This window comes from Ctenopharyngodon idella, chromosome 17 (genome assembly GCF_019924925.1).
Source record: "Ctenopharyngodon idella isolate HZGC_01 chromosome 17, HZGC01, whole genome shotgun sequence".
Lineage (NCBI taxonomy): Eukaryota > Metazoa > Chordata > Actinopteri > Cypriniformes > Xenocyprididae > Ctenopharyngodon > Ctenopharyngodon idella.
In genome coordinates, this window is record NC_067236.1 from 840,793 (window position 1) to 863,517 (window position 22,725).

Below are 22,725 nucleotides of genomic sequence, written 5' to 3' on the forward strand. Positions count from 1 at the left end.
TTTCATTTATGGATGACTGACAAATATGCATCAAATTAAGTTTATTAGTTTATTTATGTTAAAGGGTTAGTTCACCCAAAAATGAAAAAAAAAAAAAAAGTCATTATTTACTCACCCTCATGTCGTTCCAAACCCGTAAGACTTTAGTTTATCTTTGAAACACAAATGAAGATGTTTTAAATGAAATCTCACAGATTTCTGTCTCTCCACTGACACACAACTAACTTTGTCACTTCAAAAAGTTCATAAATAGATCGCAAAACAAAACTAATCCAAATGAATAAAATGGTTTAGACTATATTTTCTGAAGAGACCCAATCGCTTTATATAATGAACAGATTGAATTTAGGCTTTTATTCACATATAAACAATGATCAGCGAACATAAACAGAAGCTCAACTATATGCTTGATGCACGAGAACAAAACCTCTTCCGGAGGCTCAAACGTGATGCGTAACACGAGAATGAACCTCATTGGTTCTCGCACGTGTCAAGCAAACATGCTTAAGCTTCCATTTACCATAACTGATGTGTGCGTTGATGAATGTGAATAAAAGCTATTAAATTATCATATAAATTCATTATATAAAGTGATCGTGACTCTTTAGAAAATTTGAACAGAAAACAGCCCAATTCATATGAATTAGTTTTACGATCTCTTTACGAACTTTTTAAAGCAGTAGTTTGAAGTGGCAGTTGTGTGGACTGTCAATGGAGGGACAGAAATCTCTCAGATTTCCGTAAAAACATCTTCATTTGCTTACTGGTTTTGAACGACATGAGTAAATGATGACAGAATTTTCCTTTTCAGGTGAACTAACCCTTTAAAACTGCAATCCAAATGGAATTAAGTTTTATATGCAATTCAAAGACATAAATCTTACTCATTAAGTAATAAATAATAAATAATTATTAATACAAGATTTTAGAAGCATATTTATGACATATCCTATTATCCTCAAATGTCTATAGTGGTTTCATTCCTGGTACTTTGGGCCTGACTTTCGAATATGTGTTGAGAATAAATGAGATTCCATAGAAAGCGATGTTTCAGAGTTGATGGTCTTCCTCGCTGGCTTGTTCTGGAAGCTGAACATCATGCTCTTCCATTCAAAAACACATCAAACATCATTCCAAGCTTCTGAAATCATTCAGTGGAACGTCAGATGTCACAGTGTCTTTTGAATTACTCTAGATGTTCCAGACATGCAGCTCCACATCTCAAAGATGGACCAAAAAGAACTGCTCTAGCAACTCCTTATTATACCAGCATTCCAAAGTTAGAAGTTAAACTTACAGATCAATCAATCAATTAAAACTTTATTTCTATAACACCTTTCAAACAAATCCAATGCAACTGTGCTTTAGCTACAAGTGTAAACAAGCAACTGACACAAATTACAAGCAATTGCAAACAACACAATGAAATGTTAATAGAATGGAATAGAAATAAATTATACATATGTAAATAAAATAGTGGGTTTTTAATTTACATAAAAAGCATAGGCTACTTTTTCACAAAGTTTCAGTTTATTTATAAAGCACAATTAAAATTACACCGTTTACTAATGTACGGTACAATGCCATATAACCAAAACTATATAACAAAATAAACGGAGAAAACAAATATGATTAAAACAAATGTAATACAAACGATAATATTCGGTGTGAACGCACAATTTGTTGAGCATGCCATTCGCCTCTCTGACCTGAGGGGCGTTATTGAGTTCAAGAGACATGACAGAGCACGTATGAATCAATAGAAGAAGAGCCTGATTCCCACAGTTCTGTGCGTTCGCAGCCATTTCGGTTTCCTCATCTGCAGTTTAACGTGCTGCAGCGTAAATTCAAAGTTTATTTGTCTTATTTTATTTTAATTTCACATATTTTAGGTTCCAGAACAAGATTTTACTGCGCGAGCGAGTGTGAAGACTTTAAATCGCCAACATGCCGCGGATTATGATTAAAGGAGGCGTGTGGCGCAACACTGAGGTTTGTTTAGAAACATACACTATTTTAGCATTAAAACTGGACAGCATTTTCATTAATTAAAGGCATTTAAACGTCAAATAATAATTATTTATCTGAATTGTACAGGTATTCGCGTTCCTGTGGTTTCATTTTTCTTTTTTGTGATGTTGTGATGTAGAATGCCTTGCAGCTCACGTTGTATGTTTTGCATTTTTATGAATTATATATTTTTTGAGTTAATAAAATATCAAAATAAGAATGCATTTACAGTAGTTTTCCCAAAAGTTCATATACCCACACACTTTAGATTGTTTTAGGCAAGATTATTAATTAGACCTCATTTAAATATTGGGTGACATTATACGTCAAGATTGAGCACAAACATTAGACAATAATACAATTTTAATGATCATATGTTTTTTCAAACGTTAAATTACACGTGCATATTAACAGTCAATTTATCTGTAATGTATAGGTGTTTTCCAGCTATGGTTTTTGGTCATGTGTAGAGACTATTTAATTTTATTTATTAATTTACAGCTTGTTTGTTAGTGGCACTGCACGCATAAAAATATATTCTGCTCAAAAGTTACATTTGCATTGCTTTTCACTGACACTGATGTCTCTTTGATAAACAAGTAGGCTACTCTAACTTTTGAGAGGTTTATTCAGGTAATTTTAGTTTATTATGGTGGAACATTGAAATAATTTAACCCTTTTCTGAGAATTAATTTACAATTTGCATCTTTTCACAGTAAAGTCTTAAGTCTGTGATTATTTATTTTATTTACATATAATTTATTTCTATTCTATTTTGCTTTATCAACATTTCTATCTTGAGAGAAATTTATTCAAGTCATTTTAGTTTATTATGGTGGATAATTAAAATAATTTCACCTTTTTTGATATTTAATTTACAATTTGTACCTTTTCAAAGCTCAAGTTAGGTTAGTAATAGTAAAATAATCTGTCATTTGAGTCTTGTTGCTCCATTTTCATGTTCTCTGTTAAGTTAGACCTCTTTAATTATTAATGTATTTTGTGTGATTTCTAAACAGGATGAAATTCTCAAAGCAGCTGTAATGAAATATGGCAAAAATCAGTGGTCTCGAATTGCATCCCTGCTGCACCGCAAATCAGCCAAACAGTGTAAAGCCAGATGGTGAGTTTAAATCTTTGATTAGGTTTCATTCAGGAGATGTTTAGAATCTAATGATCAACATATCTGGACACTGGACAGCATTTTTGAACATCATGGGTGCATTTAAACAATCTCCTTAAAGAAACTGTAATGAATACATATGCATTACACTGATGTGTTTCATGCAGGTATGAGTGGCTGGATCCTAGCATTAAGAAAACAGAATGGTCACGTGAGGAAGAGGAGAAACTTCTTCACTTGGCCAAACTGATGCCCACTCAGTGGAGAACAATCGCCCCCATCATTGGACGAACGGCCGCTCAGTGTCTGGAGCATTATGAATATTTGCTGTAAGTACATTTGTTTGATGCAGAATACAAACATGTAATAACTTTCATTCAAACAGTTTGTACTATGTTGGGTAAAAATAATGTGAATCAATATCGTTATAGTTTAACTTTTCAAAATCCAGTCTAATCCATGAATGTTTTAGTCGGGTTATGGAAATGTAATGCTATGCAATTGCTATGTCATTTTGTATGATTGCATGCACCGTTTTTCAGAATCAAGATAAGCTTGAATGAATTCTTTATGACCGCAGAGATAAAGCCGCTCAGAGAGAGAATGAAGATGATGTGGGCGATGACCCTCGCAAACTGAAACCAGGAGAGATCGACCCAAACCCTGAGACCAAACCAGCCAGACCTGACCCTGTGGATATGGATGAAGGTGAGGGTGTCTGATAAACGTAATGTCTTTAACACTGCAATGGAAAAGAAAAAGCAAAACATTCACAAATGCTTGTGCAGATGAGCTGGAGATGCTGTCTGAAGCCAGAGCTAGATTGGCCAACACACAAGGCAAGAAGGCAAAGCGGAAGGCCAGAGAGAAACAGCTGGAGGAAGCGCGGTAAGATCTTGTCATTAGGAGAGATTTGGGGGGTAATATTGAATTATCTTTTGAGATACTACCATAGTTTTATTTTTTCATATTATTTATTATTATATAGATTTTCTTTCTCTTTTTTTTTTTGTTATTTTGCTGTGCGTTTGTCATTTTTTTTTTTTTTTTTTTTTTATAAAGAACAGTGAACAGTCAAATTAAGTGACTTAGCAAGTAGCTGAAATAAAATAAGTTTAATATTTTTTTCAGTTAACACTTATTTTACATGTATTACCTGCATAATATGAGCAATATCACACGAGTAGCCGTGCGATATGGCTTTGTATATATGAGCAATATCACACGAGTAGCCGTGCGATATGGCTGATTACCCGCGGCCAAATCACAGCCGTGCTGATATACAGCCATATTACATGGCTACGAGTGTGATATTGCGTTTATACAACCAGATCACATGAGAATATATACTACGCACATATAATGCGCACTTTATGGCGTGTATATAATACGCTTGGTACTCTTGGGTAGGATTAGTGATGTGGGGTTTGTGCGTATCATATGCACGCGAAAAACTGCGTATCATATGCATTCTGCGTATCATATGCATTCTGTGAGATTACGCGCATACTATTGATATGTATTTTCATGTGAATAGGTTGGTTTATACAACAGTTCGACGGAGTGTGTAAATAAATAAGAACAATGACGGAGTGTCTTTAAAAACTCTCTTGTGCAGAACTACTTCCTTCCGCCATGGATGCAAATCTCAAGTTGACAGTTTAACAGTTCAGCCCAAGCCTCCATTACTAATTCTAAAACATCACTTTAGAGCTAGTAACGAAGGAACGTTGAGTCACTTCATTGAAGCTTATTGTATTTTGTAGATTATGGTAATATGAGAGAGAGATTGACTAAAAGAGTGTATTACCTGCGTGATGCATCTGATAAAGCATTCTTTCTTCAGGTCGATGTCTATAATATTAGATCCATTATAAAAAATCTGTTTGAATGTCCGCTGAGGAAAGTGATATGTAATTTTAAAAGTGAAAGGGATTTCACACCGCGTTAAAACAACTTGCTTGTTCTGACTCACTCATAAAGAGAGTCTTTGCCACCATCTAATGGCGTAATGTAACTTTCACTGATACTACTGACAGACCCTTTCTCAATACCAAATACGGCATATTATTTATATAAAATAATAACTATTGAACATCAATATTTAAATTAACAACAATAGCCATTATAAAAGACATGTATCTAGCACAGCATAGTTTGAAGTCAAGGGTTTAAAGAACGTCTCCAGTGGAGGCATTCAATTCACACGGACAAAATACTTTCATTCATGCAGCCTTCAGAAGATGGAACAGTTGTATTTGACAAAGTCTGCAAGGTTTGCACAATAAAATGTTCACTGGGTAGTCAGTGACTTGTTTAAGTGATATAAATAGTATTAGTATTACAAATAGTACAAATAGTATTTGCTGAATGTTGACGGTAAATGAGAAAGGGGCTTTGGTATTATAGTGTTTGCCATTCTATTACTAATAGAAAAGCAAATGCTATAGTACTTTTTTGTATACAGTTGACTTTATTTAACAGTTCTTTTTAATAAAGATAAAGATAAACTAATTAAGACAGAGAAGGGGAGGGCTGTGCGCTCAGGTGCTGGTGTTCTCAGTCCTGTCAAAACAAAAGTGCTCAGTGCTGTTTGACGCGTCATAAAAAAAAAAAAAAGTCCTGCTTATGACACATCGGTCAAACCAAAAAACTTATCGGCCAATGCCAATAATTAAAAAACGCCAAGTATAACTAGTTCTACTAAACTAAAATAACTGTAATGAGTGATTGTTGATTTTATGATCTGAAAAAGTGTAGTTGACTGTCATAATGAGGATTTTATTAGTTCTCACAGTGTTGTTGTTAATCATAAAGCCGTCTTCACTGTTTTCCCCCGTTGTCTTCCACAGTCGTCTGGCAGCACTTCAGAAGCGCAGGGAGCTGCGAGCTGCAGGCATTGACATCCAGAAGAAGCGCAAGAAGAAGAGAGGTGTAGACTATAATGCTGAGATCCCGTTTGAAAAGAAACCCGCACAGGGTTTCTACGATACGTCCATGGAGCTGTATGATCCTTTGGAACCTGACTTCAAACGACTGCGCCAGCAGCATCTGGATGGAGAACTCAGGAGGTGAGCGGGGTCATGTGTTGAGCTGCAGGTAGTCCAGTGGCTTGAATGGAAATTTTTTTGATCACCCCCTCTGCTCTTTTGTGTATAGTGAGAAGGAGGATCGTGACCGAAAGAAGGACAGACAAAAGATCAAAAAGAAGAAGGAGTCAGATTTGCCTTCGGCCATCCTGCAGACCAGTGGGGTGTCAGAGTTCACAAAGAAGAGAAGCAAACTGGTTCTTCCGGCACCACAGGTCAGTTCAGCACAAACATTACCACCTTTTCCGTGGTTAAAATCACTGTAACTTATCTGTGGTTCTTGCCTTAAACACTTCTTAAACGCCTGCTCAACCGTCCAGTAATTCCAGTAACTGCATTGCAACCAGTGCTATTGTTAACTAAAACTATTGAAAATATTTTTTGTTAATTGAAATAAAGCTGAAACATAAATATTGAAAACAAACTGATGCAGAGAAGCGCAAGGTTTGTGCATCACTAGCGTTAGCATTAGCAAACCCAGCTCACAAGCTCACAATTATTCCGGCTCCCACCACGGTGTACAGAGCTGAAGTGTGAACTCATTTTGGCTTCAACTTTAAAGAAACCAGTAAGGAGTTCTACGAGAGTCATGTTGTTTGCAAAATAGGCCATGTTAAAATCCAATACTCGGGAAACGCATTGAATCTGAGGGCTCAGTTAACATCCCAACGTATCCATGCTGCTGAGTAGGATTTCGATAGAATATGTAATATGTACTAGGGATGCACCGATCCGATATTCAGATCGGGTATCGGCTCCGATACTGCCATTTTTGCCGGATCGGGTATCGGCCGGACGGGACCGATCCAAATCCGATACTGTGCGTATCAGTATATGGCTGTAATACATAGTCTGTGTTACTGTTAGGCTCCACAAAAGGCACAAAAACATTAAAAAGCACCAGGAAGTTTCTGTGCACTATATTCCAAGTGTTCTGAAGCCATTCCATAGTTTAATTTGAGGTACAGATAAATATTTAAGTCGTTAAATTAAAGTTCACGTAAATGCCTCCCTCCGCTGCGGCTGTCAGTCATTCTCAATTCAGCATTCAAACTGCGTGTCGCGTGCGGTTACGACAGTCAACACAATGAAACTCTCTCCAAGATGAATCAATGTTTCTATTATTATACTTCATCTGTAGATAATGATACCGGTAATACAATGCGCATCAATATATCTTCACTTTGTGCTTTGAACTTTTCAACGCGAAGCACTGCCGCTGCGCGCTGTGACTCCATGATGCTTCAAGCGCATCATCCTGCACACGGGATGCGCATAAGCGCTTTGTGCCGCTCTGTATGGGAGCCGTTCATATTATAATACTTTTGCGCAATGAAAGATTGTTAATAGCATTTTTTTGTTCTGTCCTATCTATCATATGTTGCTGCCTCATTAAAAAAAAAACTCTGCTATAAATTTAAAAGAAATGTCTTTTAATTTTATAGTATAGCCTATATTTATATATAAATGTATTTAGTTGATGCTATATGACTCAAACATTCATGAAAAACAAGCCATGAGTCATGGATGAAGGAATCAGCTGGACTCCTGTTTATTTTGAATGTCTACCGAGCTAGTGAAGCTATTGGTTTATTTACAGTTGTTACACTAGACTTTCGATATATGAGGTTGCGTTAGACTTTCGCCGTCATTTTGACGGACAGGATCGTAAAAATACCGTCATAATTATTACCATGCATCATTTTCATTTTTATATTTTAATAAGACATTTTAATAGTTTCTGATTTCGTCCACATTTTCATATTTATTCACAAACTTATAGGATAAACAAATTGGCTATGCATTTATTTATATTATGGAAAGAAAGGTAAAGACTGCGTCACTTTTCAGTTTTCATCTTGAACACTTTTTGAGGATCGTGAGTGAACGCGATCATCTCTTCCTCTTTACTGCTTTACAGAAGGAAATAAACATGAATGAAAATCAAAAAATATGTTGAAAGTTGCAGTAGCTTACCGAAATCTATATCACGTCAGTTCAATCAGTGTTGCAAACAATGTCACGTATACCTCAGAAAAGCCATTCGTTGACCATAGTCAGCAGCAAGAAAAATAAAACGAACTATTTAAAACAAAACGAAATGGATTAGAAACTTAATTATGTAAGTATAATTATTAAAATATATAATAAAATGGACAAACTGGGTGCGTGTAATCAAACGCATTCTTTTCATTTTATTCTGGAGACTGAACTCGTGCTCTGCTGCCACACTGGAGCGCACTCACCACCAACTGGACATTGGTGGGAATTACAGTTAGCCTCAGTAATCTGTCAAAATGACGGACAGACTGCACATTTTTTCCGTCACTGCTCAACAAAATTCCATCAATGACGGAAAATTTTCGGTTAACGCGACCCTTTGAGATTTTATATATATATATATATATATATATAATATACACACACACACACACACGTCACACTACCGCCGGTGACACTCCACGACCGCGGTGGTGCGGTTGTCATGCCGACCGTCACAGCCCTAAGGAGGCATACAATTTATTAGGCAATTTAGCACTTTTTTTATTATTACTTGAATATCGGATCGGTATCGGCCAATACTGAATTCCAGGTATCGGATCGGTATCGGAAGCAAAAAAAGCCGGATCGGTGCATCCCTAATATAAATAAAGGTGATTTGACTAGATTAGACAAAAGCACATAAAATTACTACATTTTAAACTAAAATTAAAATGAAAAGTGAAAATGTAAAATTAAAAGAAAATTCAAAATATTAAATATTATAATAGTATATAAATAATTCTAAAATAACACTAATCACAACACATTAGCCACTCAATGTGTTTTAGAATAGATTTGCATATAGTTTATGTTGAGTAACTACATTTTACGGATTTGTTTTGAATTTAGATCTCTGATGCTGAGCTGGAGGAGGTTGTCAAGCTGGGTCAGGCCAGCGAAGTCGCCCGTCAGACTGCCGAGGAGTCTGGAATCACTAACTCGGCCTCCAGCGCTCTTCTGTCTGAATACAACGTGACCAATAACTCCATGGCCCTGCGCACACCCAGAACTCCAGCGGCACAGGACAAGATCCTGCAGGTTTGGTCCAGTTTCGCACACTTTTCAAACTTGTTGTTTTGTGTTCTGCCCTGAGTCTCACTGCTCTGTTCTTTTACCCCCACAGGAAGCCCAGAACCTGATGGCACTTACGAATGTGGACACCCCTCTTAAAGGAGGGCTGAATACCCCTCTCCATGAGAGTGACTTCTCTGGTGTCACACCACAGAGACAGGTGGTCCAGACTCCCAACACCGTGCTGTCTACACCCTTCAGGTACCCATTATGCATGAAAATGTGCACTTTTAAATGGAAAATGTGGCTTAGCATGTTCATAATCCTAGTATTTGAGTTTTGTAAAACATCTTCAAAAATAAAATGCCATATTAAAACAGTAAAATTGCATACATACTACAAGCAACATGCAGCGACAAAGTGGCACAATCTCATTTCAGTGGAGAGCTGGCGATTTCCATCGACACGAGCGACAGTGTCTGTTGACAACAGGATGTAGGCATGTCCAGTGGCGCGACAAAGTTTAGATGTTTCACTTTATGTGAATGAAGAGAAACTTTCAGGAGAAGCAACCAATAGGAGTGAAAATCAGTGGATTGCACGTGATCCCTCAATACATCCTGTAGTGGAGTGTCGAGGCAAGATGGAGAAGTTAATTTTAGCAGTCAGCAACTTTCCTGTAATTTGTGATATACAGTATCTCTGTTCATACTAGGGTACTCGCTGTGCTGACTTGGCCTGAATGGTTTCATGAACCCAGATAAACCACCACTTGAGCCTTTGCCGCAGATAAATATAGCCACTATGGCAAAGAGCACTCTGTTTTTTCGTTCATCTTTAAACTTAAGCATTTTATGTACTAATTCCATTTATATCTAGTCTTTTCCTTCCAAAATCTTTGTAGTGTTTTTATATATATATATATATATATATATATATATATATATATTTGGTTTTTTTTTGTTATTTTTTATTCAGCAATGATGCATTAAATTGATCAAAAGTGACAGACATTTATGTTATAAAAAAATTCTATTGCTATTCTTTTGAATTTTTCAAAGAATCCTGAAATGTATGTTTCCACAAAAATATGAAGCAACACAACTGTTTTCAGCATTGATGATAATCAATGTTTCTTGAGCAGCAAATCATCATATTAGAATGATTTCTGAAGGATCATGTGACACTGAAGAGTCGAGTAATGTTGCTGAAAATTCAGCTCTGCATCACAGGAATAAATTACATTTTAAAATATTTTCAATTAGAAAAGTTATTTTAAATTGTAATATTTCACATCACATTATTTACTGTATTTTCAATTAAATAAATGCAGTCTTGGTGAGCTTAAGCAACTTCTTTTAAAAACAATCTTACTAACCTCAAACTTTTGAACAGTATTGTATTTTGAACCAGTTATTATCTATTATCTGCATCTGATATCTCAGAATATTAAAGTATATGCTAAATTTCAGGTTAATGAGCTGTGTGAATAATGCCTTTTTGAATATGGTTTCCCAGAACCCCTGGCCATGGAGCCGAGGGCATGACCCCACAGGGTGGAATGACCCCTAAACCCTTGGTGGGTGTGACCCCGGGTAGGACCCCGCTGCGGGACAAACTCAACATCAACACAGAGGAGGGTAGTGTGGACTACAGCGACCCATCTTTTGCGAAACACTTGGTGCGTTAAATCATTTCAGTCATTGTCCTTAAGTGGATTTAATGCAATTTTGATTTTAAATGCAAGGCTAAGCCAATTTGATTTAGGTATGTCAGATATGTCAGCAGTGTGTTTTTGCGTCATGGTTAGAAGTGTTCTGTTTCTTCCAGCAAAGGGAGTCCCGCGAGCAGCTCAAGTTGGGCTTGATGTCTCTGCCGGTGCCAAAAAATGATTTTGAGATTGTTCTTCCTGAAAACGCTGAGAAAGAACTGGAGGAAGCCGAGGTGGACGAGAGTTTCGTGGAGGATGCGGCCGAGATAGAACTGCGTAAACAGGTCAGTTGACTAAACGCTGTGACCTGTCAGCTTCTAATGCACATTTTTGAGATCTGCAAACACACTGATGTTCATAAAGCGATCGCTCAAGATCCAGAGGGTGCTGTATTTAGTGTTTGTTTATTTGTTTTTGGTGTTATTTATCTTGTGTGACATTTCCACAGGCCGCCAGAGATGCTGAGAGGGAGAAGGAGCTGCGTCAGAGACACACACCAGTTCAGAGAGATTTACCAAGACCTTCAGAGGTGAGGACATTCATGCATGTCCCATACATACTCACTGTCCCATCTGTCCCAACAGGGTTATTATAGTTAACTAAAATTAAATAAATGTGTGTATGTGTATATATATATATATATATATATATATATATATAATTAGGGGTGTAAAAATACATCGTTATATCGAGATATTGTGATATAAAAATGTGACGATATGTATCGTTGATGTAAACAATATGGTTTGTGATAGAGTTAGTTTTATCCAATACCTAGCTTACTGTATTTATAAGGTATAATTCACTAAAAAATGTAAATTGTCATCATGTACTCACCCTCATGTTGTTCAAACCTTCGTTCAACTTCCAAGCACAAATGAAGATATTTTTATGAAACCTGAGAGATTTCTGTCCCTCCATTTAAGGTCCAGTACTCTAAAAATTGTAGACACAATGTACTTATGTGTACTCTGAGACCAGCATTTTAATTTCTCATCCATTTTGTTCCGTTCTCTGCTTGTTGGTGCCGTTGTACAACAAGAATGTTGTGATAGTTGGTCAGTGTTGTATTTGTCCCGCCCCTCCTCCACTCTGATTGGACGGCTGGTTAAAAGTGACAGTGATGAGCGCAGCATTTTACTCAAAGTTGAACATTCTTCAACTCAAGGCGGTCGGTAAAAAAATGACGATCGCTCAGCGCATGAGCATAAAAAAGATGCTCAGTACCTCGTTACGCTCCTGGTGTTTAAAAAAAATTTGGTGCTCCCATTGAAAACAATTGGAAAAGTATGCTAGCCACTGGAAAAAAATGCTTTGGTGGACACGCAGCCTAAAACTGAACAGATTTGATGCATGAAAACAACATGAGAGAGTAAATGCAAAATTTTAATTTTTGAAAATTTTAACTTTTAACTTTTTTGCGATTAGAACTGTGATTGCATTGATCACCTGACGCGCATGCATTGGAACTGCACTCCTCAAAGTGAAAGCTCAAACATAATTTAAATCTCCATATCACACTTAATTTTAGTAGTATGATTTATTCAAAGCATTTTAGATTATTATTTTTATATGTATACTGCATTAATAGCGGGAGAAGTGGGACGTAGTGAGCATCGAGTCTGTGCGTCCGGATTTTGTCTGTAGCCAAGTTTCTACTTTTTGCACTGTTTTGTTATCGACAAAGTCAATATGTGTAAAATTTGCTGTCTCCAGCCTGTTTCCATCTAATTGGCCTTTTACTGATAAAGTGGTGTAAGTTTATACACTAAAAAAAATGTTGCAATTAGCATTACTACTAAAAAATTAGCGTTAGAATAACTTTCCCGGATTCAACTCAAATATCCAAGTTGGTGCTTAATACAACTTCACATTTTAAGTTAACTAAACTTAAAATTAAGGTAGCATGAACACTTAAAACATTTTTGAGTGTACAGAATGCAATTTGACTTTCATCTTCAGAACAAAACTAATAAATTTTAACTTAAAATAAAAGGAACATCAAATTAAAATTTACGTGTCTTATTTTTACTATTAGTAATAAAATCATTTTATATACAATTTAATAATATGAATATAACACATTTAATGCACCTTTGAATATTACTGAGAAACAGTGCTTTAACGGGAACAACGCAAACGCTACATATAGGCTAATTCTGTCATGTCACACCACATTTATTTGTGTTAAAGCCCTTTTACTCGACAAAAACAGTTTACCAAACAAGTATCGACATAGAATTTATGCCCTAAAGTTAAATGGAAATAGATTGTGCCGACATATGCAAAAATGTATCGATAATTGACATTTCCATCAGCTATATTGGTAAACATTTTGATGCGCTAAACCTTTTTTTGCAAAAAATTGGGGGGGGGAATGAAAATTACAACAATGTGTTTCTATGTGGTTGTTCAGCTCTTTGATCAGCCTTACTTGTTTTTTTGTTTTTGTTTTTATGTGCTATATAAATTAATTTAAGTTGAAACTTGACATACTGTGACATTTGTAATGTACAAACTTTTCAGCAACAATGTCTCAAAGATTTGCAACACATTTCAGAGTGAAGTAATGTGGGGCAGAACTGGGGGATGTGCTAAAAGACAAATTAAAAAATAGGTGCTGTCTGAAATTTTCTTCTAAAATAAGCATTTTTATCAAGCTCGTATGTTCAGTTATTTCACTGTAATGGCAAAGAAAAGGACCTATTAATAAAAGTGGAATCACTGAACCTAAACATACAAGCTTGATAAAAATGCTTATTTTAGAAGAAAATTTCAGATGGCACTTAGAGGCTTTTGCATCTAAAGTCTTCATATATATATATATATATATATATATATATATATATATATATATATATATATATATATATATATATATATATATATATATATATATACTGCCATTAGATGAAGTCATAAGCGTAGCCTACAATAATGCCACTGTCTCTGTGTTCAGGTGAATGAGACCATACTCCGGCCTCATAATGTGGAGCCGCCTCTGACGGACCTGCAGCAGGCCGAAGAACTTGTCAAGAAGGAAATGATCACCATGATCCACTATGACTGTCTGCATCACCCCTTCAGTGATGTCCAGGCCAAGAAGGGTAAAGGAGTGGGATCCAGCTCCAACAGCGCCGAGCACATCACCTACCTGGAGAAAACGCCCTATGATAAGATCTCAGAAGAAGAGCTCAAAAAGGTTTGCTTCTTTTGGTTAATTATTAGACCCACATGGCATAGGCACTTTTTTTTAATCTGGGAGGAACATCTGTGAGTTCTTTATTATAAAATTATTTAATTAAATTATAATTGGGAACATGCAGGGCTTTGGAGAGGTCTAGAATTTTAAATATGACATTCAAATTCTGTGTGAATCTCTGGAGCTTTTGTCATTCTGCAGGTATAGATTCAGTGTGGCCTGGCAAATTATTTAGAAGGGTGAATCTCACAAAAGTATCAAGAAAATTCACCCCAAAATAAAGTATTTTGCATAAAGAAAATGGAGCCTATTTTAGGATAATTAAGATCCAAATTAAGCATATTTATATTACTGTCATTACTTTTCATTAGGGTTGCAACTAACAGTTTTGATGATCGGTTATTCTATGAATTATTTCTTTGATTAATTGGCTTTTTAAAAAGTTTATTTTCTTTTTTTAATGGTAAACAATTGTATTCCACATGATTAATAATGAAATTCAAATTTATCAACTTTTTTAGTTGTTGCAAATGTATTGACAAATTAAGTATACATCATGGTTAGTATGCTGATTTTAATAGAAATACACATTTTGGTGTTTAGACATGATGATTTCCTTCACCAGTATTACAGTATTGAAAATTGATGGTGAATATATTTAATGGTCAGAAATAATGTCACATTGCAAAAAAACTTTCTTTATGCAAAATAAAATATTTTTATTTTATATTTGTTTCTGGCATCAGTTCAATCATAACAGTAGATCACTCTTTGTAGTCAAACACAGTGCATCAGGAGGCTCACGCTGTATGTGTGCATTTGACAGGCTGGAGAGCTGCTGGTCCAGGAGATGGAGGTGGTGAAACATGGGATGGGTCATGGAGATCTGTCTATGGAGGCTTATAATCAGGTGTGGGAGGAGTGTTACAGTCAGGTCCTGTACCTGCCCGGACAGAGCCGCTACACCCGAGCCAATCTGGCCAGCAAGAAGGACAGAATCGAGTCTATGGAGAAGAAGCTGGAGGTAAGATCGTCATCAATGTGTTCTGCGCACTTCCTTTGTGTCCAGTAGATGGCGTCGTCATCTGGCTAATAGAAGAGTATATTCGGGTATATTCAGGTTCAAAGATCTGAAGTATTAATCAGGGTTTTGATAAAATCATTCGAGTGCCTTATTTAGTTTAGTGTGAGAGACTGTTTATTCCAGTCCATTATTTGTGCTCTTAAAAGACATGCAGTGTGTTTATTTTGTTTCATCTCTTTATTTATTTATTTATTTAATATATAATTTATATTTTATTTATTTAGTTACATAATTTTAGTTTTATTTTGCTGGGTATTTCATACTTATTTTTTTTTTTTGTTTATATTTTACATTTATTTTTCTTTATTTTTGCTGGGTACTTCCTTTTTTTTGTAATTCATTTTGTAATTTTTTGGTTATATTGTATTTATTTTTAAATATAATCTTTTTATCAATTTTTTGCATAATTTTATTTATTTTTCGTAGGCATTTAATCTTTTTGTATTTTAAGTTTTATTAAAATACAAAAATAATATATATAAATGTTTTTTGTATGTTCAGTAATGTTGATGATTTTAGTAAATTCACTCAAGTGTCTTTGTTTTTAAGTATAAGAGACCATTAATTCCAATCTCTCAGTGCTCCTAAAAGCCAGTCTGTTAACCTTGTAATTAATTTAAGTCAAAAGAAACCATGATGAATCCGTTAATTCTGTTTTAATGAGGACTGCTCTAAACTTCTCCTGGGCATTCATGCTTGGTTTAACACAGAAATGTTCGCCACCAGTAAGACAGCCAGTGGCCTGCAGTTTCAGGATGTGCACATGTGCAGAGCTTCAGTTCATTAGGACACCCCCCATTTCACAAAGACTGCGTTTGTGTTCATGTGTCTTGGCTGGGAACGTGTGGCGGAAACTTGGAGGCCATTCACACAGCAGCATGTTCAGAGACATGGGGGAGTTTGTGTTCCTGCAGGAAAGAGGGAAGCCGTGGCATGCCGCTCTCATTCAGAGAATCACCAGGATTTATGCCGACAGCATCTGTACAGCACATTTATGAACCGAACTCAGCTGTAGTTATATTTAATATATATATATATAAATCTCTGCTATAGCAGAGGGTATCCGCAGGGCATTAAAAAGCATTAAAAGTCATTAAATGGATTTTGTGAAAATTAAGGCCTTAAATGGCATTAAAAAGCATTAAATTTTGTTTCTACAGGCATAAAATTTTTTTAGATAGTTTTAAAGAAAAATAATACTACCAGTTTGTTTTGAATGAAGCCTAAATAATTAATAACTTTGATTTGCTGTCACAAAATATGTACATTTGTGTGATACACACACGGAACCAGTTTGGTAATTGCCTCCGGCCGGTGCGGGCTGGGACATGGAGACAAAAGGCTGCATCAGTGTTGCCAACTTAGCGCCTTTTCAAGCCCCTTTTACGACTTTTTTTCTAAGAAAGCGCGTTGTGACTTGTGAGCTTCCGAGACCCCCTGGTACTATCGCGAGGCGAAGTCTTGCCTTCCTGCTGCAGGCGCACCTCTCTGGTTCAGCAGTGCATTCAGTTGAGGATGTGTTGTCAGAGAACAAATAAAATATACTATTGCTTCTAACCTGAGTGATCATTTTACGTGTACATATAGCAAAATTCACAGCAAATGTCTTTATTTTATGTGTATGGTGATTTTTGTCAGACAACGTCTCGATTATAAATCAGGATTTTAGTGCTGGTTTAACATGTCAGGGCTCGAACTTTACTTTCTCGACCGGACAAGGACCTGATTAAAACGTCAAAAAAAAAAAAAAACAGCAACTTGGGAATCACCAAAACGCAAGTATGACTGATTTTATTACATTTAGTGTTTGTGGCGATCGATAGTGGATAATAATAGGCTGTATAATGTAGCCTACTGACGATAACAAGTTTGCGCTGTTGAGGCTCGCGCAACATCTGGAGGAGAAATGAAAATGAAAATAGTTTCAAACAAAGATCACAGCAGTACCAAAGCGCAACACTCAGCTATTTTCATTTCTGAATGATTCAGCGTTTTGAACGAATCGGTTGAGTCAAAGATTAAATGACCCATTCATAAACAACTGCCTCATTCTTGAATGAATCAGCCATTTGAATGAATCGTTTGAATGAATGAATCAATGACCCACTCATTAAGCGGTTTACTTGCCGCCACCTACTGGTGGTTTGGTTTCATTTTTAAAAGTATCATTTCCCCCCCCAACATTTCATATTTGTATTTTCAAAAAATATTTAAAACAGTCCCATAACATTAATGCAGTTGTAATCAATCAAAAATATGCAGATTTACATACGTCAAAGCTGCAATATTCTGAAAGGATATTGCTTCAGAACAAATTTATATTTCCTCCACCACCACCACCACAAAAACAAAACAAAAAAAAAAATTTTTTTTTTTCCGGACAAGCAACTGTTTTACTCGTACAAGTGAATGACCGATTTACGCGTGTCCACATGACAAGGCTTAATGTCGAGCCCTGTATGTAATCATTTCATATTGTCTGACAACAAAAACAGAAAAAATATATAGATGAAACAATTTTATTGGGAATTTGGCTGTATTAAAATTATATTATGTGAACAAAAGGGTAGCAGCAGAGAAGCAAACAAATGTAAAAGACTGACACTTGGCAGAATGCGAATACAACAATGACATGATGAATTTTCTAATTGCCGTATGTCGTCTATCGACATTTAGCGGCACATATGCCATTAAAAAATTGGCATTAAAAAGGCATTAAAAAGCATTAAATTAGATTTGATGAAACCTGTAGAAACCCTGTAGCAGAGATAATATGTGTGTGTATATATCATACATATATACACATACATATACAGTATCCCACAAAAGTGAGTACACCCCTCACATTTCAGCAACCAAGCAACAATTTTTATGTCCTCTAAAAATAACTCAACATACAGCCATTATTGTCTAAATAACTGGCAACAAAAGCGAGTACACCCTAAGTGAACATGTCAAAACTGACCAAAGTGTCAATATTTTGTGTGAGCACTAGCATTGCCTTAATCCTTCTGGGCATGGAATTCACCAGAGCTGCACAGGTTGTTGCTGGGATCCTCTTCCACTCCTCCATAATGATATCACAGAGCTGCTGGATGTTAGACACAAGGCGCTTCTCCGCCTTCCGCTTGAGGATGCCCCACAGGTGCTCAATAGGGTTCAGGTCTGGAGACATACTTGGCCACTCCATCACCTTCACCTTCAGCTTCCTCAGCAAGGCAGTTGTCATCTTGGCGGTGTGTTTGGGGTCATTATGATGTTGGAAAACTGCCGTTCGGCCCAGTTTCTGAAGAGATGGCATCATATTCTGCTTCAGAATGTCACAGTACATGTTGGAATCCATGTTTCCCTCAATGAAGTGCAGTTCCCCAGTCCCAGCAGCACTCATGCAGCCTCAGACCATGATGCTACCACCACCATGCTTGACTGTAGGCAAGACACAATTTTCTTGGTACTCCTCACCAGGGTGTCGCCACACATGCTGGACACCATCTGAGTCAAACTAGTTTATCTTAGTCTCATCAGACCACAGGACATGGTTCCAGTAATTCATGCTCTTGGACAGGTTGTCTTCAGCAAACTGTTTGAGGGGTTTCTTGAGAGCCAGCTTCAGAAGAGGCTTCTTTCTGAGATGACAGCCAGGCAAACCGACTTGTTGCAGTGTGCGGCGTATGGTCTGAGCACTGACAAGCTGACCTTCCGCTTCTGCAACCTCTAAAGCAATGCTGGCAGCACTCGTGTGTCTGTTTTTGGAAGCCAGCTTCTGCACCTGATACACAGCACGAGGACTCAACTACTTTGATCGACCCTTGTAAGGCCTATTCCGAGTGGAACCCATCTTGGAAAACCTCTGTATGACCCTGGCCACTGTACTTTAGCTCAGTTTCAGGGTGTTACCGATCTTCTTATAGCCTAGGCCAACTTTGTGGAGAGCAACAATTCTAATTCTCAAATCCTCAGAGTTCTTTGCCATGAGGTACCATGTTGAACATTCAGTGGTCAGTATGAGAGAATTGTACTCAAAGCACCAAATTGTAACTGCTCTAATACAAGATACGCAAATTTGTATTGTCCTATCGAGCAGACAAAAACATGAACATGATGAATAGGACATGTGGCTTTGCATGGTTAAAAGATGTAGAGCTGTTATCACTTAGGGTGATATACAAGCAGTGTAAAATTATTTATATATATATATATATATATATATATATATGTATGTATGTGTATATATATGTATATATATGTATATGTATGTATGTGTATATATATGTATATATATGTATATGTATGTATGTGTATATATATGTATATATATGTATATGTATGTGTGTGTATATAAAATTTACATTTGATATTCTTAGTTTACATCTCACAATTTATTTCTGCCACAGAATTAAAAAAAAAAAAGTTAATTGCGACTTCTTACAATTCTGATTTTTTTTTTTTTTTTTTTTTTCCTCAATTGCGAGTTTATATCTCGCAATTCAATTTAATTTTATTAATATGAAATATAATAAAGGATGTTTTACTTCCTTTTTATTTTTAATGTATTCATATCCTTGAGTTGATCAGCTGATGCTCGCTTTAAGATCTGCATTGGCTGACAGTCATGCGTCTGCTGTTGTGTGGATGTTGTGCTGGTCTCACTGATCTCTCGGTGTCTCAGTTCGCCTGTGATGTTTTACCCAGAGATGCCCAGTCAGGACTTTCAGCTGGCACCAGGACACTTGCTGGAAAACATCAGGCTCTCGAATGAAAACAGATCCATTATAATTGCATAATGGTTTGTTAAAGCCCAAAGACATGGCGTGTGTTTCTGAGGCCTGTGTTGACATTGGAGGTTTATTGTTTTTGTTTCCATCTCATAACTTTGTAGAACTCACTGCTTTTATGCATGTCACACATTATTGCAAAATTGAACGTCTGAAAATAGTTTACGTTTGCAATGGTTTCAATATTTCGTGGTGCCAGTGTCTGAAGGCAAGAATTGAATACTGTTTTTTCTCAGACCTCCCATTGCAACGTGACGAGCAAGAACTGTTTCAACTGAGCAGAGATTAAACTTTGATTATTGTGGGGTTTTTTTGGATACTGTTTATTTATTTGATTTATATTTTGTTTGTGTGTATTATGTTGCTGGCATTTTAATTTTTTGGTTTATAAATACATTTATTTTTATTTTTTTTAATTGTTTATTGTATTTTTTTATATAATTTTTCAACTCATCCATTATTTTATTTTTATCTACACAAATTAAGTCTGGCATCAGTGCAAAAACAGTTTCACATGATACACTTTCAACACGGTTCAAAACAAATTAATCATGCAGCAGGTAGTTTGCATGTGGTTTATTCAATCCTAGTGCAAAGTCGTTTTAAAATTATTCTGATTGCAGTCTTGTTTGTAACCGTTCTCCTCACTTCCTGTGTCTGACAGATCAACAGAGGCCACATGACCACAGAGGCCAAGCGTGCGGCGAAGATGGAGAAGAAGATGAAGATTCTTTTGGGTGGTTATCAGTCTCGGGCCATGGGTCTGCTCAAACAGCTCAGTGAACTCTGGGATCAGGTAGAACAGGCCAACGTGGAGCTCCACACCTTCCAGGAGCTAAAGAAACAGGAAGACCACGCCATTCCACGCAGACAGGAGGTGAAAATCTTTACTAATTCTATTAGATGTTCTGATTCATGATATTACATTTGTGTTATGTTAAGCAGCTTTAATAGATACGTACATATATCATACATATACATTACATATGTCTGTATTATTAAAATGTATTGCTTACAAAGTTAATACTTTCCTGATCACTTACATCAACACTTTCTTTCATTATCCAGGCCCTGAGAGAGGATGTTCAGAGGCAACAGGACAGAGAAAAAGAGCTGCAGCAGAGATTCGCAGACCTGCTCCTGGAGAAACAGACGCTCTCGCAGAAGTTTTGAGTGGGACGTTCATCTTCAACATCTCTGCATCTCCTGTAGTCAGTACAGTAGCTGTGTGTGCTAATCCTAAAGTCTAGCCTTACCATTCCGCTTCAGTGTGCACATCAGCATGTTTTATATCTTTACTGTGTGGATCCTTCTCTTTCTGCTGTAATGAACTGCTTTCAGCTTCTTAATTTTGAGTTTGAGATTCACCTGCTGCTCACAAGGAACACCAGGATTTAATTCACAGATTTGTTTTTAAAAATGTTTTTCATCTTACTTGTGCAAATGCAACCTTGTAAGTGTAAATATCGTCTGTTTTCTGTTATGTTTTTCCCATGTCAAGCCATTTTTAGGTTTGTTCTGAATATAAGAAACTTTTGCTCCTTTTCATGTGTAAATTGGAATGACTGGCATTGAAAATGTACATCATTTACAAAATAAATCATCAGCACTGAGTTGCTCCATGCTGTGAATGAGTGGCACGTTTGTCAAAAGCTTTCATTCTTTCCTTCTCAAATCTTACTTGAGCTTTGTATTTGGCCTTCTGGGATCAACTATGCACATGTGAGAAGTAATGAAGTGTTGTGGTAGTGATTATTTTTATTTTGCTGGACATTTCATCTTTTATTTGTATTTTTTAGTTTATATTTTACATTTATTTTTTGTTTTACTAGGTATTTTATTTTTAGTGTATTTTATATTTACTTTTTTTTTATTTTTATTTGCCACTTTATTTTTTTAAATCTTACCTCATCTGTTATCTTTTATTTTGACAAATTAAATCTGGTATTAGTGCAAAAACAGCTTCACTAAACACTTCAGTTCAAAACGAAACAAACTAACATCATGGTTGCATCACTTTACATTTGACTGAATATCATCAATTTGGCCTTGTATAATTTATACACCTGTACAAGAACATTTGTTTCATTGCAATTGGAAACTGTCAGTTTATTTTCAAACGTAGCTTTTTATTATGGTGAAACAAACCACACTTTGTATATTAGGCTGATCAGGTTTGTTTGAACGTGTTTGTGAATGATGTGAGCTCAGTGAGGTCTGCTGCATTTGCCTCCCTGCAGAATCGGAGGTGTATAATGTCTCTTGTCTGTCTACAGAGGGACAGGTCTCATTGCTGGAGATATTTCAGAAACTCTTTCCAGAGGTGTAAAAACTATCTGAAAACCATACTTGAGTAAATGTACAGATACCTTATAGCATTCATTCTAATATGACGAGTAAACGTCTAGGTGATTTGTTCCAGAAACATTTTTTTATGCTGGTTGAAAATCTCTCTACATCCTTGATAAGTCACTAAGGATACATTTACACGACAACAGTATGCTTAAAACGGAGAAGTTTTTCCTTTGAATTTTCCACGTACAGACGACACCATTGTCAAAACGACCCCCATTCATACAAATCCGTGAAAATGACTAAAAACGCTGTATTCTGCTGGCAGGCCATTAGATGGTGATGAAACACTATAGACTGAACATGCAGTGCGTATGTGCTTGAC

At 36.2% G+C, this 22,725-nt stretch overlaps 1 protein-coding gene across 1 annotated transcript; it reads left to right on the plus strand.

The window, feature by feature from the left end:
* Positions 1-1,762: 1,762 nt before the first annotated feature.
* Positions 1,763-21,679, plus strand: cdc5l (CDC5 cell division cycle 5-like (S. pombe)). Its single transcript, XM_051867842.1, has 16 exons — positions 1,763-1,992; positions 3,030-3,133; positions 3,301-3,462; positions 3,714-3,841; positions 3,922-4,021; positions 5,986-6,204; positions 6,293-6,437; positions 9,115-9,303; positions 9,389-9,537; positions 10,795-10,957; positions 11,107-11,271; positions 11,436-11,516; positions 13,947-14,189; positions 15,016-15,213; positions 20,713-20,925; positions 21,117-21,679. The coding sequence occupies exons 1-16, from the start codon at positions 1,948-1,950 to the stop codon at positions 21,219-21,221; spliced, it is 2,409 nt and encodes an 802-aa protein (XP_051723802.1). The 5' UTR covers positions 1,763-1,947; the 3' UTR covers positions 21,222-21,679.
* The last annotated feature ends 1,046 nt before the right edge of the window (positions 21,680-22,725 follow it).